Source organism: Ambystoma mexicanum, chromosome 6p (assembly GCF_040938575.1).
Source record: "Ambystoma mexicanum isolate Mex_15411 chromosome 6p, UKY_AmexF1_1, whole genome shotgun sequence".
Classification (NCBI taxonomy): Eukaryota; Metazoa; Chordata; class Amphibia; order Caudata; family Ambystomatidae; genus Ambystoma; species Ambystoma mexicanum.
This window is the reverse complement of record NC_090935.1, coordinates 1,352,397,741-1,352,423,836: the sequence shown is the minus strand read 5'-3', so window position 1 is coordinate 1,352,423,836 and position 26,096 is coordinate 1,352,397,741. Positions and strand designations below refer to the sequence as shown.

The 26,096-nt window shown below is 47.2% G+C and overlaps 1 protein-coding gene across 7 annotated transcripts in view; it reads right to left on the bottom strand.

Annotated features, from left to right (window-relative positions):
• The window catches only part of PSIP1 (PC4 and SRSF1 interacting protein 1), an 828,776-nt gene that overhangs the window by 400,300 nt on the left and 402,380 nt on the right, over positions 1 to 26,096 (bottom strand). For all 7 annotated transcript variants that reach the window (XM_069626044.1, XM_069626047.1, XM_069626045.1 and 4 more), the window contains one exon: positions 5,643 to 5,883. In XM_069626044.1, coding sequence (XP_069482145.1) covers positions 5,643 to 5,883 — 241 coding nt within the window. The remainder of the gene's footprint in view (positions 1 to 5,642; positions 5,884 to 26,096) is intronic.

Sequence of the window (26,096 nt, the reverse complement as noted above, 5' to 3'; positions counted from 1 at the left end):
TCAACTACGAAGAGGCTATCGTCCAAGCCAAAAAAGATATCTTCAACAAACGTATTACGCAAGCGGATTCTAACACTAAAGAATTGTTCAAGATTCTGAAGGCACTTGAATCTCCTGCTACTCCCTCTGATTCTTGCACTAAAGACAGCAAATGGTGCGCGAACATACAGAAAGCACTTCTGGACACAATTGCCACACTACAAACTAAAATTAAAGCTAAGCAAAACCACCTACAGACAGACCAGCAACTGAATAACCCCCCGCCCCAACCCCGAGTGTTTACACCCAGGCCATTCCCAACATTCCTAACATTAAACCTTTCAGCTTCTCTCCACTCACTATTGCTGAAGTTGAATGCATCATTAATACAATTAAACATTCCAACTGTCAAGGCGACTCGTGTCCAGCCCCCATTATCAAGGAGGCTTCCATGACCTAGCCCCATTCATTACTGCCTTTATAAATTCATCCTTCTTAACAGGTATAGTCCGGGACATCCTAAAGGACGCCTGGTCATCCCTTTGCTTAATAAACCTTCCCTTGATTCCCAGCTTACCAACCAACTACAGGCCCATCACCCCTGTCCTATTCATACTGAAAATTCTGGACCGAGCCGCTTACCTTCAGATCAAGGGCGATCTTGAAGCCAACAAACTCCTTGGCTTAAGGCAAACTGGTTCCAAGGTATCCAAGGCACGGAACAGAAACCGCCCTCAATGACCTAAAAACTCAGATTGAGGTGTTGAAAGACAACAGGAAATTAGCCTTGCTATTATTACTAGATCTCTCTGCAGCCTTTGATTCAGTTAATCACCAAATCCTATGCCAGCACCTTATATCAGCTGCCCACTTCTCAGACTAACACCGCCTGGATCAGATCCTTCTTAGGCAACAGATATATGCAGGTCTTTTCCCTGTCAGCATCTGGTGAGCCCTCTCCCATTCACTGCGGTGTACCCCAAGGTTCACACGTGTCACCAACACTTTATAATGTGTTCACCAAACCATTGTTTGATGTTCTTGACTATCTGGATGTCTCGTACACCAACTACGCCGAAACTCCTCATCCTGGGTTCCCATCAACGTCTTAATAAACTTGACCCTTCCTTCAAGTCGTTCATCATTGATGGCAACGTCATTAAGGTTTCTAAGGATACCAAAACCCTAGGAATCTAACTTGATTCCACACTATCGCTGTCTAGACAAACCAATGCTGTCATTTCAGCTTCTGCTTATACATGCAAACTTATTACTGCCTGTAGACCATTCCCGACTACTGCCAATTGCACCATCCTGACTAGAACACTTGTCATGTCCAAGATAGACTACTGTAGCGGCTTTTATCTAGGGACTAATCAATCCAACCTTAAACTACAAGGCATTCAGACCAATGCCATCAGAGCGGCCCTAAACATACATAGAAATCAGCACATCTCTGACCATAGACGTAATCTACACTGGCTCCTGTTAAGCATAGAATCTCCTTGAAAACACTTGCCCTTACTCACAAGTGCCTGACTAACCAGGCCCCTATTTACTTAGCCACCTGACTCACCTCCATTCAAGCTTCAAAAAGCTGGCGGTGTGAGCTTCCCGGTCTTGGCCTCCAAACTTTGGAATACCTTACCTAATTCCATCAGAGCTGATCCTTTAAGAGAAAAACCAAATTGTGGTTCTCAGCCCAAAACATAAGATATCTGGCACTGTATTACAGACACTGCCCCTCTGTCCTGTACTGTGATTGCCCTCTGTATTCCTCTTGTATATTCTACGTGTATATAACTCTGGTATTCATTGTATAGATCTTGTGTAGTCCTCATTGTATTTAGACAATTTATCTTCCTGTGAACCTCCTATATTTGTTATGCCTGTACATTCTAGCACAACCTCTTGTATATCTTTTTTGCCTGTACATGCTATATTGTATATTATATTATATCTGTGCATGCCATACTGTAGTTCTACCTGCATGTTATCTGTAATCTGGTAGAGCTACCCATTTCCTTGTATGTAATTGTTCTCTGTTACCCAAGATATGCGCCCAGATGCCTTTGGGCCCGGCGCGCTATATAAACAAAATACAAATAACCAAAAAGAAACAGTGTATAAAAAAAAATCAAAAAAAAAAAAAAAAAAAAAAATCACAAAATACATGAGTGGGGGAAAAAAGGGTCACACTCTGTCCAGGTTAAAAAAATGAAGTCCTCAAAATCCAGCAAAGTTGCTGGGGGTCTCTAAGGTGGAGGGAATTAATACATTTTTCAGAATTATCCCCAACACTGGATCACCAGGGCTTGGGGTGAGCATGTGCGAGGAGGAGGGGAAACTCAATATGCTATGACTCATCCAGTGGAAGGTAGACCACTAGACTATTGGGTTCCCTTCAAATCTAATACGAACAGCGAAGAGAGACGCACCATGAGTGTTCCCTTAGCATGTACAGGGAATGGTAGATTTCTAGCTGTTTGAGTGCTGTGTATGTATTGTTTTTTGTTTCTCGCATTCTTCCCTTTGAGCAGGATGGGTCGCCTCTGGGTGTATACAGTATTTGAATATGAATGGCAATCCTGATTGCTACGTACAGTCTCAATGAGTTTGGGGGCTGGGCCATGGGGGCGGGAACGTTGGTTTTACTGTTTGCTAGGTTTGAAAAAAAAGTTAACGTTTTTTTAAAAGAACGGCTCGTGGCAGTGGTTTAATTTCCCTACCATTGTGCTTTCTACTGCAGGCTGAATCCCCAGCTGCAGTACAGCACCCATGGGTGACCATTTTGTCAAAAGGGCTCTGGTAATCTTTTTTCACCATTTTCTGTTTGTGAGGGCTTTCTTGGGTTTTACTCTGTGCGTCGAAGCAGGGTTGCGCCCTTTGCTCCTTTCGCAGGCTTTAGTCCTGAAACCAGTCTCTGTCTCCAGTGTGTCTGGGAGGACAGGATGGGAGGCAGGTTCCCGAAACTCCCCTGTCCTTTGTCTCATTGGAATGCCTAAATGGAACCAGTCCCGATTGGCTGGCTGTCTTTGCAGGACAGCCACCCTGCAGTGTGATCGACAGCCTAGGCTGTGCATGAATGGGAGAAACCTGCTTAAAAGGCAAGGGTTTTGGGACTAGTGGCAGAGTCGACCACTGGGAAGAACACCCGAAGAAAACGTGAACAAAGCTTGCTGCATCCCCTTGGATTCGCCCGGTGAAGCCCTCCTGCTGTGCTGAAACTCCTTTTTGTGATCGACAAGAGAAGCTCTGGAATGGACTACTTGTTCTCCTGGGTTAGTGGGACCAACTAACCCCGAGACTAACTCCAATGGACCACCTGCCCCGACTGGCTGTACTTCTTTGCTGCTGCAGGAACCGAGTGCCAGGGGTCAGAAATCCGTAGTCGAGTGCAACGTCTATGATCCGTCCAGACGCTCCAAGAGTCTCCCCAGGACCCTCCAGAAGCAGGACGAACAGAGCTCGAGTCCCCTCACCAGAGTGCAGTGCTCAAGGAGTGAAGGAAGCCCAACCAGTATCCAAGATTCGCAGTGTTGCTGTTCACCGATCGCTGAAACCACGAAGTGACACTGATCTGAGAAGAGCCAGTAGCTGCCGCAGACCTCCGAATTGCTGCGCAGGAGTCCTCCAGACGTCCTCCTTGTCCTCACGACCGAAGACCAAAAACCCAGGATCTGCATTGCTGCAACCAGACAGAAGCCAGCTGGACCACTCTTCTTTTAACCGAAGGTACTGTTCCGACTTGGGGTACTTACTTCAGTGTCTTTAGCTTTGCTCTTCCCAGTTGAGACTGGAGTAGCTACTTTGCAAGAATTGATCAGCTCTACCCTACACAAGTAGAACAGTCTGTGACCCTACAGTGATTTTTCTTCAACAAACTGTGTGTGCAAGACTTTTGTTATCTAAGAAGTGCCTCAGCGCCATATACTGTGCTCCAACTGACTTTGGCTGTCCTGGCTCCCTGCAGACTCTTCTAGTCCATTTGTCTGATATTTATTGTCCCTCATAGGTGGTAACTTAACAGTTATTGCTGGAAAAGGGTTTTATCTAGACTTCATTGGAAGATTTGTGCGCTCACATTCTCTGAGACCCTTTTTTCCTTCCCTTAACCTTTCCGCAAACCTATACAAAGTGTACTAGTGATCTATAAATGCCATTACTGTCCTAGTTAAGTCACCTCAGAGTGTAGGAAGTGTGTAAAAAGCATCCCTAAAGAGAACCTACTACTTTTATGCTGATTCTGGAAAAGTATTTTAAAGTATATTTCATTGTTACATATATTGCCTGTTTTTAAAGAATGCACATTTAAAAACTGTCGTTAAATACATTATTTATAACAAAAACCTTGAGTGTAAGTGTTACTTGGCTACTTGGCTACTTGTATTTATGGATTTCATTGCTACAGCTCAACAGCTCACATTTACCCCTCCTGGGTTAAGCCTGGCTGCTCTGTCACACTACCAACTTGTGTAGTACAAGTCTATACCAAAGAACACGTTCCTCTCTTACCTGGTAACGTTCTTTCGATGGGATGGTCCAACGACGTATTCCATATCTTTGACAGTAATCACCACAGCACAGCTGTGGTGATTACTGTCAAAGATATGGAATACGTCGGAGGACCTAATCCCCTCGAAAGGTGGGTTACCAAATACCAAGACGACAAGTGTTGTGTAGTCTAGCCCAGGGTTACTACATCAATTCTTGCCTAACACTTGTGAATGAAGTCAGTCCCGGGTGAAGGAAGTGTGTAATAAGCATATCCAAAGAGTATCCACTAACTTGTGCTGATTCTGGAAAAGTATTTTAAAGTATATTTGATTGTTACATATCGTGCCCTTTTTAAAGAACTTTTATTTAAAAATTGATGTTAAATAAATAACTATTTATAACTGAAACCTTCAGTGTGTTACTTGGTTACTTGCATTTGCAAATTTCATTGCTACAGCTCTACAGCTCACATTTACCCATCTTGAGATCAGCCTGGCTGCTCAGCCACATTACCAACTTGTTTAGTACATCCCTATACCAAAAGGTGGGTTACCTAATACCAAGTAGATAAGTGTTGTCTAGTCTCACACAGTGTTACTTCATCAATTCTTGCCAAACACCTGCTTTCCCCTATCTTTTTTCCTCCCTCTTCATTAGCTCTTCTCTTTATTTTGACACTGATCTATCTTTTTATTAACTGTACAGTGCTCCGTTGCTCTAGGAGCTAGTTTCACGCTATAAACATATACAATAACAGAGTACTGACCCCTAATTGTCATTTACTTGGTACGTGGGCAACTTGAAATGTAGTCTCGCTGCCACCATCGTCTGGGGCTCACAAAGGTAACCGGACAAGGTTATTTGCCCAGGAAGCATGGGGTACCTTTTGGAAACCCTAAGCCGTGAGGCTGTAGATCTCAAGAAGCATAAAAACAGAAGAGTCGCAATCCTAGCTGGCCTTGGAGGACTCATTAGGGGAAAAGATCAGCAAACCTGTACTAGCCAAGCAAGGTTAGTGGACAAAATGGTCAAATTCTGCAGTACAGTATGCCTCAAAATGTTTCTAGAGGGCTTCCTGTGGTGACGGCAAAATCATGCATCCATATCTATACAAGTATCATCATAAGTGGCATCCATTTTATATGCAAAAATTAACCTTGCCGTACCGTTTGTTCACCCCCATCCTGCTGGTGGTGCTCATGCTCATCCGCCTCAGATTCGGAGTTGGATGTGGCGGCTACTTTTGAGGCATTCACTACCTTGGATTCTGCTTCCGTCTTGCCTTCCTTCTTTTCAGACTCTTGCCTTAGCTTTAATTCATCTTTTTGGACTTCATTAACCTTTTCCAGATGTTTTTGCAGTAGGTCTCCCGTTGCAGGTTTCAGCTGGTCATCATTCTTGCCAATTCTAAGAGCAAATGCAGTAAATGATAGTAACTGACAAATGTACCTCTCCATAATCTTTCAGTTCTCACCAAAACAAGCACAGGCAATAATAAAGAAGGGCGATTTCAATGGTATATTTCTAACACTTAAGCGCCTGAGATCGCCGCTTGCGCTTGGAGGCACAAGGATTAAGCGCACCTTGCATCTAGTATTACATGCACCAACGAGAGCTGTAAGGGAGAATTCTCAGAAAAGTGCTAATTCCCCTCTACCTTAGAGACCTATAGCTCTTTTGCAGGACTTTGAGAGAGAGACCTTATTCAAACCGTCTCATGTATTTTTCTTTAATTTGAACACTGTTTCTTTTGGTTTTGGAGTCGGACAAACTCCATAGGCATAATCTTTTTACATTGTGTCACAGCCCCTACAGTGCAGTGTGCTAGGCAAGATTGTATGCAGTACCCTTTGCGTACACTACAACAACCCTGCCCTCCTGGCAATAGGAACCCAACCTTTGGTATAAGTCTGAACTACACAGGTTGGTAGCGTGTTGAGCAGCCAGGCTCATCTCAAGAGGGTGCCAAAGTGAGCAGTAGGGTAGTTACAGAGAATCCCAGTGACGACAAGTATTCAAATAAACTCTTTCACACAAGGTTTCTTGATTAAACGATTATTAATTTAACAGTTAGAGTAAGCCTTCTTCAGAACGGGGCAATATAATAGTAACTCACAATACACTTCAAATTACGCACTTAATATTTCTAAATCAGTAAGTAACGTTTTGGGATGGCGCACAGACACTTCCTACACCCTCTGGTGACTTTAGTAGGTAGGACACTGGATATTAATATACCACTGTTTGCATTTAGAATCAGACTTACGAGTTTGTCAAAGGAAAAAGGTTAGAACAGAACAAGATATCACACAAATACTCTGAAGCAGGCAAGTACTTTTGGTAACCCCCAATGCAAAGTTAGTTAACCCCTTCCTGGAAGGAAGACAAAACACAATATCAGAGGGAAGAAAAAAGTAATTCAGGGAGCCAAGCTAGGCCAAAGTTAATTGGACATAATTCTAGGTGAGCTGAAGCACTTTAGCAGGTGAGAACGTTTTAAACAATGTTCTACAAGTATTTGTAGAAAAGAAGAATTCAAAGCAGGGCCACAAGCTGTTTAGGCCTCGTTAGGCAGAATCCTGTGCCGTTCCCTTAGGGAGCACTACACAAGATTAGGACTACAGGTGAGAGCAATAAATCCCAGTTGGTATCAGTCTGTACCACAAATATTTAGTTGGTAGCGGTGGCTGAGCAGTCAGACTTATCTCAAGAGGGAGATGAGCAGTATTCAGGGTTTACACAATAGGCCTACAGTACTATGGCACAGGGAAACGCTGACCAAAGCTTTACATTAAAAAGTAGATATATTTTTATTGTATACACTTCTAGATAAACACATCTATCACAGTTCTTAAAGCAAGTTAAATAAGTCAGAGGAAAAATATACACACTCCCTAGTTAAATTGTAGACCAAGTGAACCAGAGTGAAAACTACACACAAGGGATACTCCATCAATTTCTCACAAGGGAGGGAAAGCACAAGTTACATATAAATAGCTTCTCACACACCCTAGCAACACTTCCCATAAGTTTGTGAACCAGATTAAGCAAGACAGTGCATCAGTATAGGCAATACTTAAAACTGAGCAAATTGGCATTTCACAAGGTTTAGCAAGGGGAAGAAAAGGGTAGTTATAAGAAGCAGGTGCATCAACACAGTTCTAGTTGAGAATCTATCTAAAGAAGGCAGGTCTAACAAATGTAGCCAGAGTCAGTAGGCCTGTGTCAGTGGTACAGGGCAAGGGTCCAGGAGCGAAATGTTCTTGTAGCTGCAGTCAAGTCTTTGGTTAACGAGGTAGAAAAGGTGGATGCATAAGATGAGACAACGTTAAGAGAGGGGCGGCCAACCCAACAGGTAGGTAAAGGATTTAAAACACCTTTAGTGCTACCGCAAAGAAAGGGCGGCCTGGCGGAACAGTGTACCTATAAAATGAAGAAGTGGCTCCTGCGGTGGCGGTTGTTCCTGGCAGTTCCTGCAGTTCGGTGATCTAGCAGAGGAAGAGAGGCTCTTGTCGTGGAGGAAGGTTCGAGTCACTGCACTACCCAGGGATGAAACCAGCCGCGGTGCTGCCCGATGAATAAAAGCTACTGTAAGAGGATTCAATTCAGCACTACAGCTAAGTCAACGCCTAGTCTAGAATACTGAATGAAAACCCTTATTGATATATCTTTGTGTCCAGTTCATGCGTTCTGGATGACTACCCCTATATAACACCCCTCCCTTGGAATCCCCCTGACCCCACTGAGCCAAGAAGTAGTTCTGTTTTGCAAGTTTAAAGGTTTATTTGAGAAGTAAAGCAATATATATCTATCACACTTTTTAATAATTAATAATTGAATATCACACTTAATCTGATATGATAAAGATTAACAACGGAGAATCTGGCACTAGCACACTTCTTTATAATCACTAAGGAGTTGACATGAAATGGATAAGGTAGCACACTGGTAAATAGGGACAGAAGAATAATGTGATAGAGAATGCTTTATAGAGTTCAAATGGATGCAATGTTGAATGAAATGCAGTACAGAAAATCACTTGATAGGATTTCAGCAAAAACAATGTAATCACTTTCTTGGACAATTCACCCCCCCCCCTTTTATGCAATGCAAGGAAATGGAAGGAAGGCACACAATTCTCAGAAATGCAATTCAAATGTAATTCAGTTCACCCAGACTACAGAAGTTGAAAACACAGGCAAAATGCTTTTATATGTGCTGGCAATAAAGTGAAAAATATGCTAAAATGCTTTTAATTCCTTCTAGAGGTTCAGGTGAGTGGTATCTAGTTAATATTAGTCCAGGCTCACACTAGCAATGATTCAGGGATAATTAGCAGGTTAAACGAATTTCTGGCAAATGGAAGGCAAGCAGCAGCAGATTTTTACACGTGAAGAAATTTGCAAATATCGGCAACATTCGCGAATGCGTCTGGTGCGATTACAGAGGAACTACAAGGGCTAGCAATATCGTTTTGGGGTCCTAGGAAAGCCTAGGATCTCAGCTTCCAGATGAAAGTTACTGCAAGTCTCTAGCACAAACGGTTACGGAGATATGAGCGATTGAATAAAGGTCGTTTTTCAGATTTGAAATTTTAAAGTTCAAAAAGACAAGTGCAGCTTGCAACTAGAAAATGACAAGTGACAGCTTTACAAATGACAGGTGACAGTTAGGAGGCAATTCTACTTAGATTAAAATAGGATTGAATTATATTATTTTAACTAAGAGATTGGTTCTGCACAGTTTTCTAGGTACTCACACTATATTCTTGAGTGGAATGGGCCACGCCACGGATCTGGTCAGGTTTTAGACTGGACTCTGGTCTCTGCACTTCACAGTGATCTGGGTCAGCTCTCTCTGGTTCTGCTAACAGGTCAGCTCTACTCTGCTGGTCTGGTCTGGGTCTCTGAAGGTTGATGAAGGTAAAGTATGGATTTTCCCGGCAGAGCTTCCAGCTGCAAATGGATTTGAAGGTCCCTATCTGTCCTGTCTCTCTGCTTTTATGTGTTTTTAAAATGGGTGTGTGTGAGCAGCGTCACTAGCCAGCCCCTCTCCACTTATCATTGGCCAAGCTTTCATTTCTCCCCTGATTGGGGGAGCTAAGTTGTGTCAGAGTGATGTCATTTTACAGCCTGCAGAAAGTCCACTCCTCCTGTCAACTTGCACACAAATCTAGATTTGAACCAAATACATATTTCATAGCTACACAGTGGTTTGAAATTACATGCACCCATCACATATCACAGGAGGTATACCCTGTTCAAACTCTGCTCTTCCTGGGGGCTTGCATTCAGAAATGGCGATATTTTGCACTTTTTAACTGGTTTGCAATCTCGGACATTACCCCAAATTTACACACATTTGCGCAAGGAGTATGGACATTAGTTGATGAAGTGTCAGATTTTTCACATGCACACATTTTGAGTAATATCCTCTTTTCCGCTAAAACCCCCCTGAACATGCCACCGGTTCTAAAAACCTCTTAAAATGTGGTCAGAAAAATCACAAGAATTATGGTGTCATTTATAAAATTTTCACAAGTCCGCTCTATGAGTTATTCATCTTTTTCTAAAACCATATTCTGGCTATAGAGGTGTGTCTTTTCATGTCACATGGTACAGAAACCAGTCTTTCCAGTTTCTGCCAAGCTCAGAGACCCTGCCCCTCCCAGCTTCTGCCAAGAGGAAGCTCCATTTACGACTCCCGCCAATAAAACATTTGCCTGAGTCAGGACAGGGCTTTGTTCAGAGCTCCTGTATTCTGTGGGGGCTCCCCTTAATTCAATTATCAGAGAGATGGCATATCCTTAGTGTGGCCAGCAAAAGGCAGATAGGCCTGGGAACACAGCTGTGACTCAAGTTTCACTCCTGATGGGGGGTAGTTTCCAGGCAGAATTCAGTTCCTTAAGCCAGGTTTCAGATAAAATGTCACTTTTTGTTCCCCAGTTTAAGTCAAGACATTTTTTTACATATGCAGCTAGGATGCTGATTCTAAGTTTAAAACTATGGCATTTAAACAATTGCAACCTATGTGACACTCAAAGTAGGTCACTCATTTCTTTTAAACATTTAGATTTGTAGTGTCTTTCAGTCCAAATTTACTTAAACTGCTGAAATCCACAGCTCAGCCAGTCTTGTTATAAACCTTCAAGTCACTTCAGAATATAACTTTACATTGGATCCACCTCTTAGTAAGTCTTTCTTTGGCATGTTTTGGGTTCATTTATTCAGTTTTCTACAAAATCTGGTGGTTTTAAAATGCCGGCTTTTGGATAGTGGTGAGTACTGGTACTGCACCCCTTTTTGGGATTTAAGAAAATGAATTCCCAACAGTTATGGGTTTGCTTTTGGCAATCAGCATTGCCACTCCCAATGGTTTCAGACTACTGTGTGGGTAGTCCACTAGTCGTTTTAGGCAGTGTCCTTCTGTGCCCATAACATCGGCAAAAATGAGTGGCAGCCTATTCTTCATGCATTTCCCTGTGCATTTTCTGGGAAGCTCTGGCCATCATGATGTTTTCCATGTCAATACTGCACAGTTTTGAGGTAGGGCTCGGATGCATGGGTAAATACATCCCACACTACGCTCCTTTAAATCGCGGTCCGGGTGGACTGGTGCCTGGCTATCCAGCCTCCGAGTACAGGGTACGGGAGATTCGACCAAGGCAGGTCTGGGAAGGCGATTGGCAAACTGGTTGGCCCGACCAGTTCAAGGGAAGAAGGCTCTTGCAGGTGAAGATCTTCTCTCATCGTGTGGGGAAAAGTGGTGAGATGCTGAAGCAGGGGTTCACCGGTGGTCCAGTCGTTGCAGATGTCTTTGGCTTCTCTCCTCTTTGGCTTCTTGGTTCCAGTTGCAACGTCTTGCTCTTCCAGTCCTCAGGACCCTGCTTTTATGCAAAAAGATCCCCATTCATACAGCCAGCTGTCACTCACATAGTGGAGTGGTCATTTTGGCAGGAGACCCTGCACCCTTTCAGGATAGAGTGCGACATGGGTTGCTCAGGCAACCCTGTCCAGGGGTCCTACTCCCCCTCCCACACAATGGACCCACCCCAGTCTCAGTGGCGCCGAAAGGAGGGCTTCTCGGCAGAAGCCCGCCAAAAGGACGAACAAAGGATTTCGACCTGGGTTAGGAGTTTAGAGAAAGACACGAGAAAGAAGTTATATTAAAGTTCTGGCAATAAAAACCTACTGGAGTAAAGTTAATATTAAAATACACCCGGCGGTATGTTAGAGGCTGTCAGAAAAAGTGGTAGCCTCGAACAATGGGAAAATCCCATAGGAAAATATTTGCGGTTGTAACCATTGCCACCAGCCAGAAACTAGAGAGGGACTGTACTGTACCCTCTCGAAAATGAACATAAGGGGAAAACTATTAACCCTTTCCAGTACCTCCATAGTCAGATGGTTTGTACTGGTTTAGTTCATAAACATTGACTAGTAAAGTCAATGTGGACTTTACATGCCCTGGGAGACAGTAGTCAGTCCCAGGGTATGGAGTCTATGTTGGGGGGTCGCTACGACACCCCTGTGTCACTGCACAGAGGGTGCTGTGTAACACATGTGAATAAGGATGGTTCCTATGGGGTTGAGAAAATCCCATAGGCATTAAACACAAAATTAGCCTAGTAAACACGTAGCAAAAATGCCTAAGAGTGGGAAAGAGTCTCACTCTTAGGAGAAAAAAAACAAACCCTTCAAATCCAGCAAAGCTGCTGGGGGACTCTATAGGTAAGGGAAATTAGCCATAAGATGAGAATTCTCCCTAACAGGCCTGTTAAGTAAAGAAGCTGTCAGCAACTCTACAGAGCAACCACAACAGGTCTCACCAAAGGAGAACAAGTGCAGTTACACGACAAGAGGTAAGTTCTTAGACTGTACAGTAGCTTTAGGTTGAAGAAAAGTGTAGCAGATTGTTTCTGTTCCTGTGCAGCTCTGCGCATCCTGGTGTCCTGGGCATCAGTCGTGGGGAAAAGAGGGAGGATGACTGGGGACTCCTGCACTGCAATGGGAAGGTCACCGACAGCAACATCTTCAAACATGTGGCACGTCAGTGTTTCAACTCCTCGCATCTACTGCAAATCGCAACACAGTGGTTTCTGGCTGTCGAGATGGGTTTTGCTTGCATCTGGGGAACAGCACTCTGTTGAGGTGGCTCAAGCTCGGTCAGTCCTGCTTCCTGTGAGTCCGGAGGATATTCCTGGAGCTCTTGGCCAGCTTAAAGGCAATGCACACAATCTGGTGTTCCTCTCCCTGGCTATTCTGTTCCAGCAGCAACTGCAGTGGAATTTCAACCAGCTCAGAGAGGATGTCCAGGTGGCTTACTCTGGAGTCGATAGGTCTCACCAACTCAAGGGGGAGAAGTCATCCTTGCAGGGCTTCTCTAGTCGAAACGAAATTGGAGTTTCAGCACAGCAGCAGGGCTTCACTGGGAAAACCAACGGTCCAGGAGTTGCAGCAGGCATCCTCTTCACGTTCTTCGGATTCCTTCATCCAGTGGTCGACTGTTTTCCAAGCTAAAAAGCCTCACCTTTTATGCAGGCTTCTCCGACTGATTCCAGCCTAGCTGTCAGTTACCAAGCAGGCTGGCTGTCCTTGCTGGACAGCCAGCTGATCAATCACCTAAGAGTGCATTCCTGACTCCTAGGAGACAAAGCACAGGGAGTTTTGGGCACCTCCCTCGCTTCCTGCCCCCACCAAGCACCCTGGAGCCAGAGGTGGGCTTCACTCGTGAATCCCGCCAAAGGCAAAACAAACAAAATGACCAAACCTGGTTTGGCACGCAGAGTACATGTCAAGAAAGACCTTTCCACAAAGAAATGTGAAAAAAAGACCAGGGCCATTTTGACAAAAATTGCACCCTTGGGCGCTTTACTGCAGCTGCCAACGCAGCCCGCAGTAAATGCACACCACGGAAGTCTAAAGTAAACCACTGCCACCAACCATTCATCGAGGAAAGGGTAACAAAAATGTTACATGAGCCGCTAGACAAAAGGGGACACCAAGTAACCCCTCAAGCACCCTATTGTAAGATAGTGTGTGATGGGTCTAGAAAGTTACAATGTAAGTGAATTCAATTTCCCTTCACTGCTCTTGGAAACAATAGTTTATCCAAGAGAAGGTGTTTAAACCTTGGGAAATCTAAAAAGACTTCCCTGTGTCACTGCACTGAAGGTGCAGTGTGACAATGTAAAAGATGATGCCTATGGAGTTAGTGGAGTCTGACAATGTTCAAAATCATATTACAATACATGAACGAGTGGGCAAAACGGTCACTCTCCAGGCAAAAATTAAAGTCCTAGAGTCCAGCAATAGAGCTGGGGGTCTCTAAGGTAGAGAGGAATTCGCACATTTCTGAGAATTCTCCCTAACACAGTGACACAGGGAAGTTGCTCAGATTTCCCAAAGGTTGAAATACCTTCTCTTGGATAAACTGCTGTTTCCAAAAGCAGTGAAGTGAAATTTACTTTACTTACATTTTGTAACTTTCTAGACCTAGCACACACTATCTTACCATAGAAGAGAAGCTGAAAGCATGGGACTGTCCAACCTATAACCTGGAAGCAATACAGGCATTATACTCAGGGACGTCTATCTGGGTTAGACTGGGTTCCGATGGTCGATTGTCAAAGAAAATCTGGACATTCAGAGGTTTGAAACAGGGGTGCGCGCTGGCACCTATTTTATTCTGCATGTATATAGCGGACTCTCGCAAAGTACCATTTGGCTTTCCCACCGAAAATGAATGGAACAGAGTTAGCATGGCTATTAAATGCAAATGATATTGTCTCTCTCGGTCTAACGGAAATCTGTCTACAAAGGAGAATAGCTGTATTCAATGAGTATTTAAAAATCAATGGCATGAAAATGAATGTAGGGAAATACCAAATTATGATCATGTCGGCAGCTAGGAAAAGGAAGAAAACAATTTTCCAGGAAGGCCGATAACATAGTGAGGGAAATGGCAGATGTTATTACATATCTGGGCGTAAAAATCAATAGAAATACCAACTAAAGCACCCATGCACTTTGGTTAAAATTAAAACTCCAATCTCTGACGAATCAGCGACTAGCCATCCACAGGAGTTATGGGGCCTTCTCTATATTACCTATATGGAGGTTCTACAGAGAAAAGGTCATACAAGTCCTCACCTATGAGGCCAATGCACTACCTAATCTAAAAAAATATGGCCACAAATGGAAGGCCATTTCTGGCGGAAAATTAGAAGGTTACCTACCTGCTTATCAACAGCAGAAATCTGTCATGAATTGCGACTATCCTCAATGGCATCCATTATTCTGTGGAGGGAAATTTCCTTTTTTAGGAAATGTATCATACAAGAACCAGCCCTTTCTTACTCTAAACTTTGCCTAGATAAAGATTCTAAGGAAAAACTGCTGGCAAATTGGTATATGGATATGAGTAAGGTATTACAACTTTTGGAGGTAGATCTGACCTTGCTAAAGGAGAACCTGCTGAAGGTAAAATATCATCTAGAAAGAGCGGATTGGATTAAAACCACTGAAGCAAGGCCCATACTGCCGAACACATACAAATGGTGGATTGAGAGAAGAGGTTTAAATGAACCTCCAGCATATCTATGCAAATTCCCATCCTCATACAATAGAGACCTACTTTTTCGCTGTAGAATGAAAATTATGTCGACAAAAGAAATACTATTTGAACGTTGAGTAAAGGGGATCGAAAATAATAGCTGTCGATTCTGTAAAAAAAAGGAAGAGGTAGAATCTCTATCATATAGCTATGGTCTGTGAAAACCTCAGAGAAACGAGCAGTCTATATGGGTGCGTTTAGGAGAGGAACTTTAAGTGCCGAGGAATATTGGGATTGGATTCTGATTGGACATCAAAAAGGTCCGACAATGCTGAAATTCATAAATGCAATGATTGTTAGAAAAAAAGTAGGATGAAGAAAAAGCCACATAACTCCGGTAGCCATTATGATTGGGACTGGGACTCAATGTTGGAAAGGGAATGGGATGATTGTGGCATTGTTGGTTGAAAGTGGAGAAATAGGATTTTTATTTTATTTTTATTACCTGCCTCCTTTGAAAGGCAAAACTGTTAAGGTTTTGTGTATTCTGGAAATTGTATAGGTTCTTTCTCTGTATGAAACCAATAAAACAGTATCTGGAGGGGTTACTTAGTATCCCCTTTGTCTAGTTTCGCGTGTAACATTTTTAGGTTACCCTTTCTACAATTAAAGGCTGGTGGCAGTGGTTTACTTTTTACTACCATTAGTAAAAAGCTGCAGTTAAGCACCCATGGGTGCCCATTTTGTCAAAATCGCCCAGTCTTCTTTTTTAGCCATTTCTTCTTGGAAAGGTCCTTCGTGAGATTTACTCTGCGCACCAAACCAGGTTTGGTCCCTTTGTTTGTTTTGTCTTTGGTGGGTTTCAATGCTGAAGCCTGCCTTTGGCTCCAGCGTGTCTGGCAGGGCAGGAAGTGAGGAGGTGCCCGAAACTCCCAGTGCTTAATCCCTTTGGTTACAGGAATGCACCCAAAAGTGATTGGCTGGCTGTCCTTGGAGGATAGCCAGCCTGCGGAGTGAGTGACCGTTAGGCTGCGAACGAATGGGAAAAATCTGCATAAAAGATGAGGTCTTTTGCCTGGAACGCAGAGCCGACCGCCGGACGAAGGAATCCGAATAAGAACTTGGAAGAGACGCCTGCTGCAACTCCTGGACCGTTAGTTTGCCCAGTGAAGCCCTGCTGCAGTGCTGAAGCTCTGAATTCACCTCGATTAGAGAAGCCCTGCAAAGGACGACTTCTCCCCTTGGGTTAGTAGGACCAATTAACCCCAAAGCGAACTTGTCTGGACATCCTCTCGGAGCTGGTGGTACTTCCATTGCTGCTTCAGGAACAGATTGCCAGGGAGAGCAACACCAGGATCGCGTGCATCGTTTTAAAGTCTGACCCGAGCTACAGGAAGATCCTCCGGACTCCCAAGAAGGACTGACCAAGCCTGAGCCACCTAAAGAGTGCTGGACCCCAGATGCAACGAAATCCCGTCTGAACAACCAAGAGTCTGCTGTGGTGCGATTTGCTTAGGCGCAAGGAGCTGAAACCGCGAAATGCCAATGAATAGAAGTTGGTCCTTTTCTGTCACTGAACGTTGCTGTGCAGGAGTCCTCTAGACGTCCTACCTCTTGTCCCCACGACTGAGGCCCAGGAACACAGGATCTGCAGAGCTGCTCAGGAACAGAAGCCAGCTAAAGCCCTTTTCTTCTAACCAAAGGTACTGTACAGTCTAAGAACTTACCGCTTGTTGCAACCTTACCAACCTTACTTGTTCTCAGTTGAGACTTGTCTTGGTTGCCCTGTAGAGTTGCTAACAGCTTCTTTACTTCACAAGCCTAAACAGCGTGTGGGCCTACTATGATTTCTTCTTTTCTACAAAGACTTTAAAACATTGTGCAAGACTTTTACCTACCTGCAAGAACTGCTTCAGCTCACAGACTTTCGCCCAATTGACTTTGGACTAGCCTGGCTCCCTGAATGATGATTCTTCCCTCTGACATTGTGTTTGGTCTCCCTTCCAGGAAGGGGTTAACTAAATTTTCATTGGGGGTGAGGGGTGCAAAAGTACTTACTTGCTTCTGAATATTTGTGCGTTATCTTGTTCTCTTCCAGTAACCTTTTTCTTTAACAAACTCTTGGTTCTAAATGCAAATAGTGATATATTAAGGTCTACAGTGTCCTAGTTACTAAAGTCACTTGAGGGTGTAGGACGTGTCAGTGTACCATCCCAAATGGGTACTTACTGATTTAGAAATATTAAGAGGTTGTATTTTGGAGTGTATTTGTGTGATACTATTATATTGCCCCTTCTGAAGAAGGCTTACTCTGACTGTTAAATTAATAATTGTTTAATCAAGAAGGCACAAGTTACTTACCTGTAACTGTTGTTCTCCAGCATGGGTCTGGCATGAATTTACATGCTGATGAATATTCCCCGTTGTTAGGCTGGGAATCCTCAGTAAAGAAAAAATCAGTTTCAGTTTCGTTTCTGAACTGTCTTTCTCCTAATAACCAATCACTGGTCTCTGGGTCATACTGCCCCCAGCCAATAACTGCCCTCTAACTAAGCCCCTTCTCTTGCAGCCATCTTCAGATTTGGTAGCACGTAAAGTGGCAGCAGGACCAAGAGAAGGGCCGCAGAGGGGTAGGAGGGAGGGTTCGCATGTGAATCCATGCCAGACCCATGCTGGAGAACAACAGTTACAGGTAAGTAACTTTTTCCTTCTCCAGCATAGGGTCTGGCATGGATTCACATGCTCATGAATACAAGAATACATAGCAGTACACACATGCACAACCACGGGAGGTGGCAAGGCTCAACATTAAGCATTACATCAACTCAACATTAAGCATCTCTTACCTCCTCACCAGGCCCACCTTCAGGCGAACAGGTTGCTCAGCACTGCCTAGCCGACTCTTGACTCCTCCCTGGAATCCCAGTAGACGCAGTAGAATCTTGTGAAGGTGTGCGTCGACCTCCACGTAGCAGCCCTGCAGATGTCCAGCAGATGCACACCAGACAGGAACGCTGTGGTAGCAGAGATCGCTCTGGTCGAATGGGCTCTCGGACGGCCGGGTAAAGGCCTGTTTGCCAACCGGTGACAGTGCATAATGCAGCCGCAGAGCCATCTGGAAATGGAAGCCTTCGAGAGGGCCTTCCCTTGATTCACAGGTCCAAAGTTCACAAACAGCTGCGATGTCTTCCGCAGGCTCTTTGTGCGGTCCACGTAGAATTCCAGCGCTCTAGCCACTTCTAGCGAGTGCAAAGTCCTCTCGGCCGGTGACGAAGGAGACGGGAAGAAAACAGGTAACACCAAGGGCTCGTTGAGATGCAAGTCCGACGGCACCTTGGGCATGAAGGAGGGGTGCGTCCTCGGCACCACCCTTGTCTCGTGGAATGTCAGGTATGGAGGTTTACAGGAAAGGGCCTGGATCTCTCCCACTCGTCGTGCGGAGGTGCCACAAGAAACACTGTCTTCCCCGACAGGAACTTCAACGGTGCCGAATTCAGCGGTTTGAATGGCAGCCCCATGCGCCTGGTCAGCACAACGTTGAGTTCCCACGCCAGGGCCGGGGCCTTAACGATCGGAACAGTCTTTCATGAACTTCACCAGGCGATGGGACCACAGAGATGATCGCCCTGGAGTTCTGGTGTAGCGGGAGACCGCCGCCAGATGGATCTTGATGGAGGCATATGCCAGCCCCGCCTTGGCCAGCGACAGCAAGTACGGCAGCAAGTACGGCAGCACTTGAGGGGCCGTAATCTGCAGAGGGTTAATCTTCTGTGCGCTGCACCAGACAGAGAACCTCTTCCATTTGTGTCCATAGCACTTGAGTCGAGGACGCCCTGGCCTTTGCAAGCACCTCCTTGCAGTCTTACGGGATATCGTATCCTCCGAACTCTAGTGCTGCAGGAGCCAGGACTGAAGGTTCAGTGACCCCGGGTCGTGGTGGAGGATGACGCCTCCTCTGGCGAGAAGATACACGTCCGTTGGCCATTTGACCGGGGGGGGGGGGGGGGGGGGTAAGAGGGGGACGCTGACATGTCCAGAAGGTCCGGGAACCAAATCTGCCTCGGCCACGCCGGTGCGACGAGGATCATCCTGCACCGGGACCGTCTGAGTTGCCCGATGAGTCGCAGTAGCAATGGCAATGGTGGGAACGCATACAGGAACAGGCCGTCCCAGGGGAATGAGAAGGCATCGCCCATGCTCCCTGGCTAGGGAAACCTGCTGGCGAACCTCCGGCACTTGGCGTTCGTCACTGTCGCAAATAAGTCGATCGGGGGATTGCCCCATCGTCGGAATAGGCGATCCACTTGATCCTGCCGCAGCTCCCACTCATGGCACGAGCGCAGCTCTCTGCAGTGTGTGTCGGTGATGGTGTTCTTTGTTCCTGCCAGATGGAAGGGTACCAGAAACATCCCTTGGGCAACAGCCCAGTGCAACAGATCCTGCGCTTCCTTAGATATGGCTGGGGATCTGGTGCCCCCCTGCTTCCGGATGTATAACATTGTGGTGGTGTTGTCGGTGAAGACCCTCACCACCTTGCCCTTGAGGGATGGAAGGAATGACCCGAGGGCCCAGAACACGGCTCGGAGCTCCAGGACATTGATGTGTAGTGACCTCTCCTCCGGGAGCCAAAGGCATCTTGCGTGGAGATCTCTGGTGTGCGCACCCCATCCCTCCAGGGAGGTGTCCGTCGTCACCGTTTCCTGATGTGCCGGGTTTGGAAGTCCATGCCCGCCGCAAGGTGCATGCAGGTGCCCCACCACCGGATCACTTGGCAGAAAGTCTCGTTGAGTGAAATCCTGTCTTCGAAACTGCCCGCCGCTTGCATCCAACGGGCGTTGAGGAACTCTTTCAGTGGTTGCATCCGCAACCTGCATAGGCGCACAAGGTAGATGCACGAGGACATCATGCCGAGTAGGGACTTGATGGACCTCACCCTGGCCGCCCTCCATGGTCAACAGCCATTGTACCTTGCCCAGGATGGCCTTTGTGCGTTTCTCCGACAGTGCCGCCAATCACGCCACTGTGTCGAGTCCTTCTCCCAGGAACAGGGCGACTTGTGATGGTACCAAGTGGGATTTTGCGAAGTTGATTGAGAATCCCAGATCCGTGAGCAGTTAGGACGGTCTTCTGTGTGATCAACGGCGAGTTCCCTTGACCTTGCTTGGATGAGCCAATCGTCCAGGTAGGGGTAGACGTGGTTTCCCTGCAGGCGCAGCTGCGCCGCCACTGGTGCCAGGCAATTGGTGAACACCCTGGACGTCGCCTTCAATCCGAAGGGAAGGGCCGTGAACTGATACTGCCGCCCTGGACCACGAACCGTAGGAATTTGCGGTGTCCCTTTTGAATGGAGATATGGAAGTAGGCATCCTCGAAGTCCAGTGACGATGGGAAATCTCCTTCCTCCAGCTGTCCCAGCACGTGCTGGAGGGCGACCATCCGGAATTTGAGACTTTATGTACTTGTTTAGACGCCGAAGGTCCAGGATGGGTCGCCAACTGCCGGTCTTCTTCCGGAAGAGGAAGTACCGCAAGTACACCTTTTTGGGACGAGTTCTATGGCTCCTTTTCTTAGCATCGCTCGTACCTCCAGAAGTAGTTGTGGGATGTGGTTTTCCTTCCTGGACACGGGTGTTATGCGGGGACACCTTTTCTGAAATTCCAGGGTGTGCCCGTGGGACCAGGGCATCCAGCACCCAACGGTCGGTGGAGACGGACTCCCACACCCTGACGAATTTCACGCAGAGATGACCCGTCGTCCCATGGCTTCCAGCTTCTTTCCCTTGCCGTCCGGCGGAGATATCCAAGTTGAATCCATCGCCCCTGCCGCTTTCTTCTTGGCTGCCGCGGAGACCACTGATTCCAGGGACGGCTGTGCCCTGAGACACGACACATAAGGGCAGAGTGTGGGACCAGGTACTTCTTCTCGCACCGGTCTCTTAGCAGGGGCCGTGGACGGGTTCTTCAGGAGCAACAGTCCCTCGTCGTAACGGGACTGCGAGAACAGTCTTCCTCTTGGGCTCCCACCGTTGGTAGAGGAAGCCCTCCTTCTGTTCTTCGGGACAGAGCTGGAAGAGCTCAGATGCCTTGGCGAGCATGGCGCTGTGATGGGAGGTCCATTCCGTCGTCACCACCGTTGCTGTTGTCCATTCCCGTCTCATCCCTCGGTGGAGGGGAAGGAGGTGAAGGCTGAGAAGGTTGTGAAGGCTGGACCGGAGCAGGGGGATTGATTCGCCTCAGCTTGCTTCGTGGGCTTCCCTACGGTCCAGGCTCTGCTGGATCGTCCGCTGGGGGTAAGGGCAACCTTGACCTCATCTCCGTACACAAGGCCTGAATAGCCATCAAGATCACTCCTGAGTTGTCTTGTGGCATAGTTACCGGTTGTGACGGTTGGGGAGTAGGATTCTCCATCTCCTCCACGGTCCGAGGCTCCCCGTCGGCACCACCATCGCTTTCTTCGTCCGCCTCGTCGGGATCCCTCCCTTAGGACCGACCTCCTCAAACTTCTTGTCCAGGATCTTTGCGACGCCAGCCAGCTCATCTTCAGAGGTGGTATCTGTGTCTGTAATGTCTACCGTGCCCCCCCCACCCCACCTTCTTTCTCTGCCCGGGGTTTCATGGGGGTCTTATCGATAGGCTGAAAAGAGGATTCCCTCTGTGGTGGCAGGGAAACTCTAGGCCCGGAGGTCGTCTCCACTCGGATAGCCTCCGCAGGCTTCACCAGGGCCGCCACGACTCCCTCGATCGAGGCCTTAGCCGGGTGAATCAGGGCCTTTGCGACTTTGGGCGCACCTGAGGCCTTTACCTTGGGGGGGGGGAGGGGGGTCGCCGCCTCACACCCCCTCGCCCACCGCCGTCGGGACCGACCGGACTTCTCCCGAAGCTTACCCAGGTTCTCCGACTTCCTCCCCCCCCCCCAACCCCAAGCCAGAGCGTTGGCTCGTGGTTGATGCGGTCTGTGACATCGCGCCCTGCCTGGCAGCCAAAGAGCCCGACCCATCGGCGCACCCAGTGTCAGCGGACTTGCGTTGCTTTGCCTTCTGTTGGGCCCCCATAGCGCCCTCAAAGGTCTTAGAAGACTGCTTGGATTTCTTCTTCTCACCCGCTGCTGGGCTCTTCCCCTCCAGCCAGTTGGTGAGTCGAGTAAGACGATCCTCAATTGTCCGTTCGGACATATTCTTAAAAAACGCACAGTCCTTTTTTTTCCACATGCGATTTGTCCTCGGGAAGGCAGCAGAGGCACCGAGAGTGCTCATCTTCCTTGAAGATATTTTGTAATCCGCATCTAGGGCAGCTCGTGAAATGCTTGGATCCGGGTATTGTGTTTCCTTTGTCCTGGGGCCATGTCTACGCGGGGTAGGCCTCAAAGATCTTCCGGAATCCTCCAAGAAGCAAAACTCGCTGAAAACTGGCCTTTGAGGGGCGTAGGAAAATCCGAAACGGGTCCCTGTTGATCGGAAGTAGAAACGGTGGAGCTTGAAGCTCGATTGACCAAAAAAGATAGAGTAAACTCTTTGATAAATCGTAAAACCCAGTAAAAGCTCAAGAGCTATAGCACGAGGACTCCCAACACTTGAACGTGCGGTAGAAATCTGAAGATGGCTAGCAGAGGAGGGGCTTAGGTAGTGGGCAGTCATTGGCTGGGGGCAGTATGACCCAGAAACCAGTGATTGGTTATTGGGAGAAAGAGTTCAGAAACAAAACTGAAACCGATTTATTCTTTACCGAGGATTCCCAGCCCGACGGGGAATATTCATGAGCATGTGAATCCATGCCAGACCCCATGCGGGATAAGAACAAGTTACTTACCAAACTGGTAACGTTCTTTTGACTGGTTGTTCCTCCAACGTATTCCACATCTTTGACATGTAATGTCCACAGCTATGCACTCGGCAGAGGGCGTCCTGCGTCGGGTCGATGTCCTTCAAAGGCCCCCGTCGAGGGCAACATCACCGGATGTTATAAATAGGGCGCACGGCCCCGTAGCCTCAGTTTAAGTTTTTTCCCTCAGAACGTGTGGTACCAGTCTCATGCCTGCTTGACTGCACTTTAGCCTTGTTGAAACGGAAGCTGCAATCGCATAGGAAATTTTCCAGAGGGGCAGGCTGGGAGGGCGAATTGGAATACGTTGGAGGAACATCCAGTCGAAAGAACGTTACGAGTTTGTTAAGTAACTTGTTCTTCGAATGGATTGTGTCCTCCAACGTATTCCACATCTTTGACAGACTCCCAAAGCAGTGCCAGTAAATGGAGGGAAAAGAATTTAGAGGACCAATTAGATTGTGATATAAAGAACCGCCTTCCCAAAGGCTATACCCTGACCATGGATTGTATCCAGGGAATAATGTTTAACAAATGTGTGGATTGAAGCCCATGTAGCGGCATCACAAATATTCATAATAGGAATACCCCGCTGGAGAGCAGCAGAAGTAGCCACGCCCCTAGTAGAATGAGCTCTCAACCCTTCAGGAGTGTCCTTACCCGCCAATCAGTAACACTTCGTAATAGTAAGGAAAATCCACCTGGACAAGGTCTGTTTGGTAACAGCCTGGCCCAATCGGTGTCCAGCATATTCTACAAAGAGTTGATCGTCTACTCTGACCCTAGACATCCTAGAAATGTAAAAGCTTAGAGCTCTCCTAGGATCCAACCGATTGAGTCGCTCCTCTTCCTTACCAGGATGAGGAGGAGGGTAGAAAGATGGAAGAACCACCTTCTGACTCAAATGATATTCAGAAACTACCGTAGGTAGAAAAGAGGGACCTACTCGCAGTACAACCCTGTCCTTGTGAAACACATTAAAGTGTGGTTTAGATGAAAGTGCCTGCAATTCACTCACTCTGCGAGCAGAAGTAACCGCAGCCAAGAACACAGTCTTAAAGGACAGTAATCTCAAAGAACAAGAGTGCAAAGGTTCAAACTGAGCAGCCATGAGAAATTTCAAAACCAAATTCAAATCCCAAACCGGCACCTGGAAAGGGGACGGCGGGAATACATTAGTCTGTCCTTTAAGAAACTGAGAAATTAAAGGAATCTTAAAGTAAGAATATTCTTCAGATGAGCGCTTAAAGATAGACAGCGCCGACAGGTAACCTTTAAATGGTACCCACTTGAAGGCACCTGTCGTCCAAAGAAAGTAAGAAAGACAAAACCATAGGAATGGAGCACTGAAAAGTATCAATATTGCGGTCTCTGCACCAGTCGCAGAATTTAAGCCAACAGCAACAGTATAGGGATTTTGTTGCAGGCTGCCTGGCCGAAAGCAACACCTCCATCACGTCAACCGAGAGGTCTCAATCCTCCTAAGGCAGGATGGAAATTCTCTTGGGCAGAATCTCTCGCACTTCCGGTTGACACTTGTGGCGAAGAAATCCACTTTCGGGGTTCCCCATAGGGCGAAGATCTCCTGAAGGACTTCCTGAGCCAACTCCCACTTCGCCGAGTTTGTGCTCTGCCTGCTCAGAGCGTCCGCCGCCGCCTTTTCGTCTCCGGACAGATGAACTGCCGAGATCGAAATTTCATGCTGGATGGCGCAGAACCAGAGCTGCGTTGCCTCTCTGCACAACGGAAGTGACCCTGCCCCCCGCCCCCTTTTTGTTGAGGTAATGCATGGCCACTGTGTTGTCTGTCATGATTAGGACACTCTTTCCCCGGGCAGAAAAGCCTTCAGGGCTAGCCCGAGGGCCCTCAGCTCTGACAGAATGATGGAGTCTGGACTCCGGAGACCAACAACCACTGGCGGTCAAGTCGTTGGCATGAGCGCCCCATCCTGTGAGGGACGCGTCCGTCACTACAGTCATCTCCGGCCACGGTTGACAAAATGGTTCCCCCCTCATCAGGTACCCTTCGTTGGCCCACCACAGAAGATCCTGGGAGACCGAAAGTGTAATCTGAATGGGCTCCGTCATCTTGCCGGAGAACTGCGACCAGTGTGTCTTGAGAGCCCCTTGCAGGGATCTCATCCGCAGCCTGGCTTTTGGCACCAGAGAAAAATGCAGGATGCCATGAGGCCGAGCAGCCTTAAGAATTCGAAAGACGGGAGACACTGGGCATGTTGAAACTTAGCCACCATCTGCACTATGTGAGGAGTCCTTACTTTGGGAGGCAAGCACTTCCAAGGACATGACTAACACAGCCCCGATGTACTGAAGCTGTTAGGTAGGTGTCAGATACGACTTCTTGAAATTCAGGGAGAAGCCCAGCCTGTGGAGGGTGCGGCAGGTGAGACTGAGGTGATCCAACGCTTGCTCGGGAGAGCGCGCTCGGATAAACCAGTCGTCCAGGAAGGGGTAGACTTGAATCCTCCCCCCCTCGACTGAGGTACGCTGCCACCACCACCATGAGCTTGGTGAAGACCCTCTGGGCGGAGATCAATCTGAATGGCAGGACCCGAAACTGAAAGTGCGAGTCTCCAGCCGCAAACCTCAGGTACTTTCAGTGTGCGGGATGGATCGGCACATGAAAGTAAGCATCCTTGAGGTCCAGAGACACCAACCTATCCTGAAGTTGAAGGGCCTGGAGGACTTGAGAAAGAGGGACCATCTTGAACTTTTCCTTTCAGAGAAGTTTGTTCAACCAACGCAAGTCCATGATGGATCTCAATCCCCTGTCTTTCTTTGGAATCAATACCATTCCTTGTTCTATAGCGCCTTTCTCCAGCAGGGACAAGATTTCCTGCGCAAGGAGCGGATCCGGAAGCTTCAAATAGTTTCCCGGTGGATTGTCGTGAGGCAGCTGAAGGAAGGGAAGGCAGTAGCCATGGGCTATGGTATCCAGAACCCACGCATCTTAACTAATGGCTCGCACTCTTGGAGATGCTGAGACAGTCTTCCCCCAACCGGCGAACCATGGGACATGGCCTCATGACTGTTTGGAAGCGGCTGTGGCAGTGCCTGAGGGCAAAGAGGCAGCTGCCTGGGCGGCTTTGTCACCACGATTTCCCCGACCACCACAGGTACTTTTTCCCTGTCCCCTTTGACTGGCGGCCCCTCTGGTTCTACCAAAGGAGGAGTAGTAACAAAAAAACTCCCCTCCATTGCTGTCCCCTAGGACGAAAAGGCAGAGGTTGAC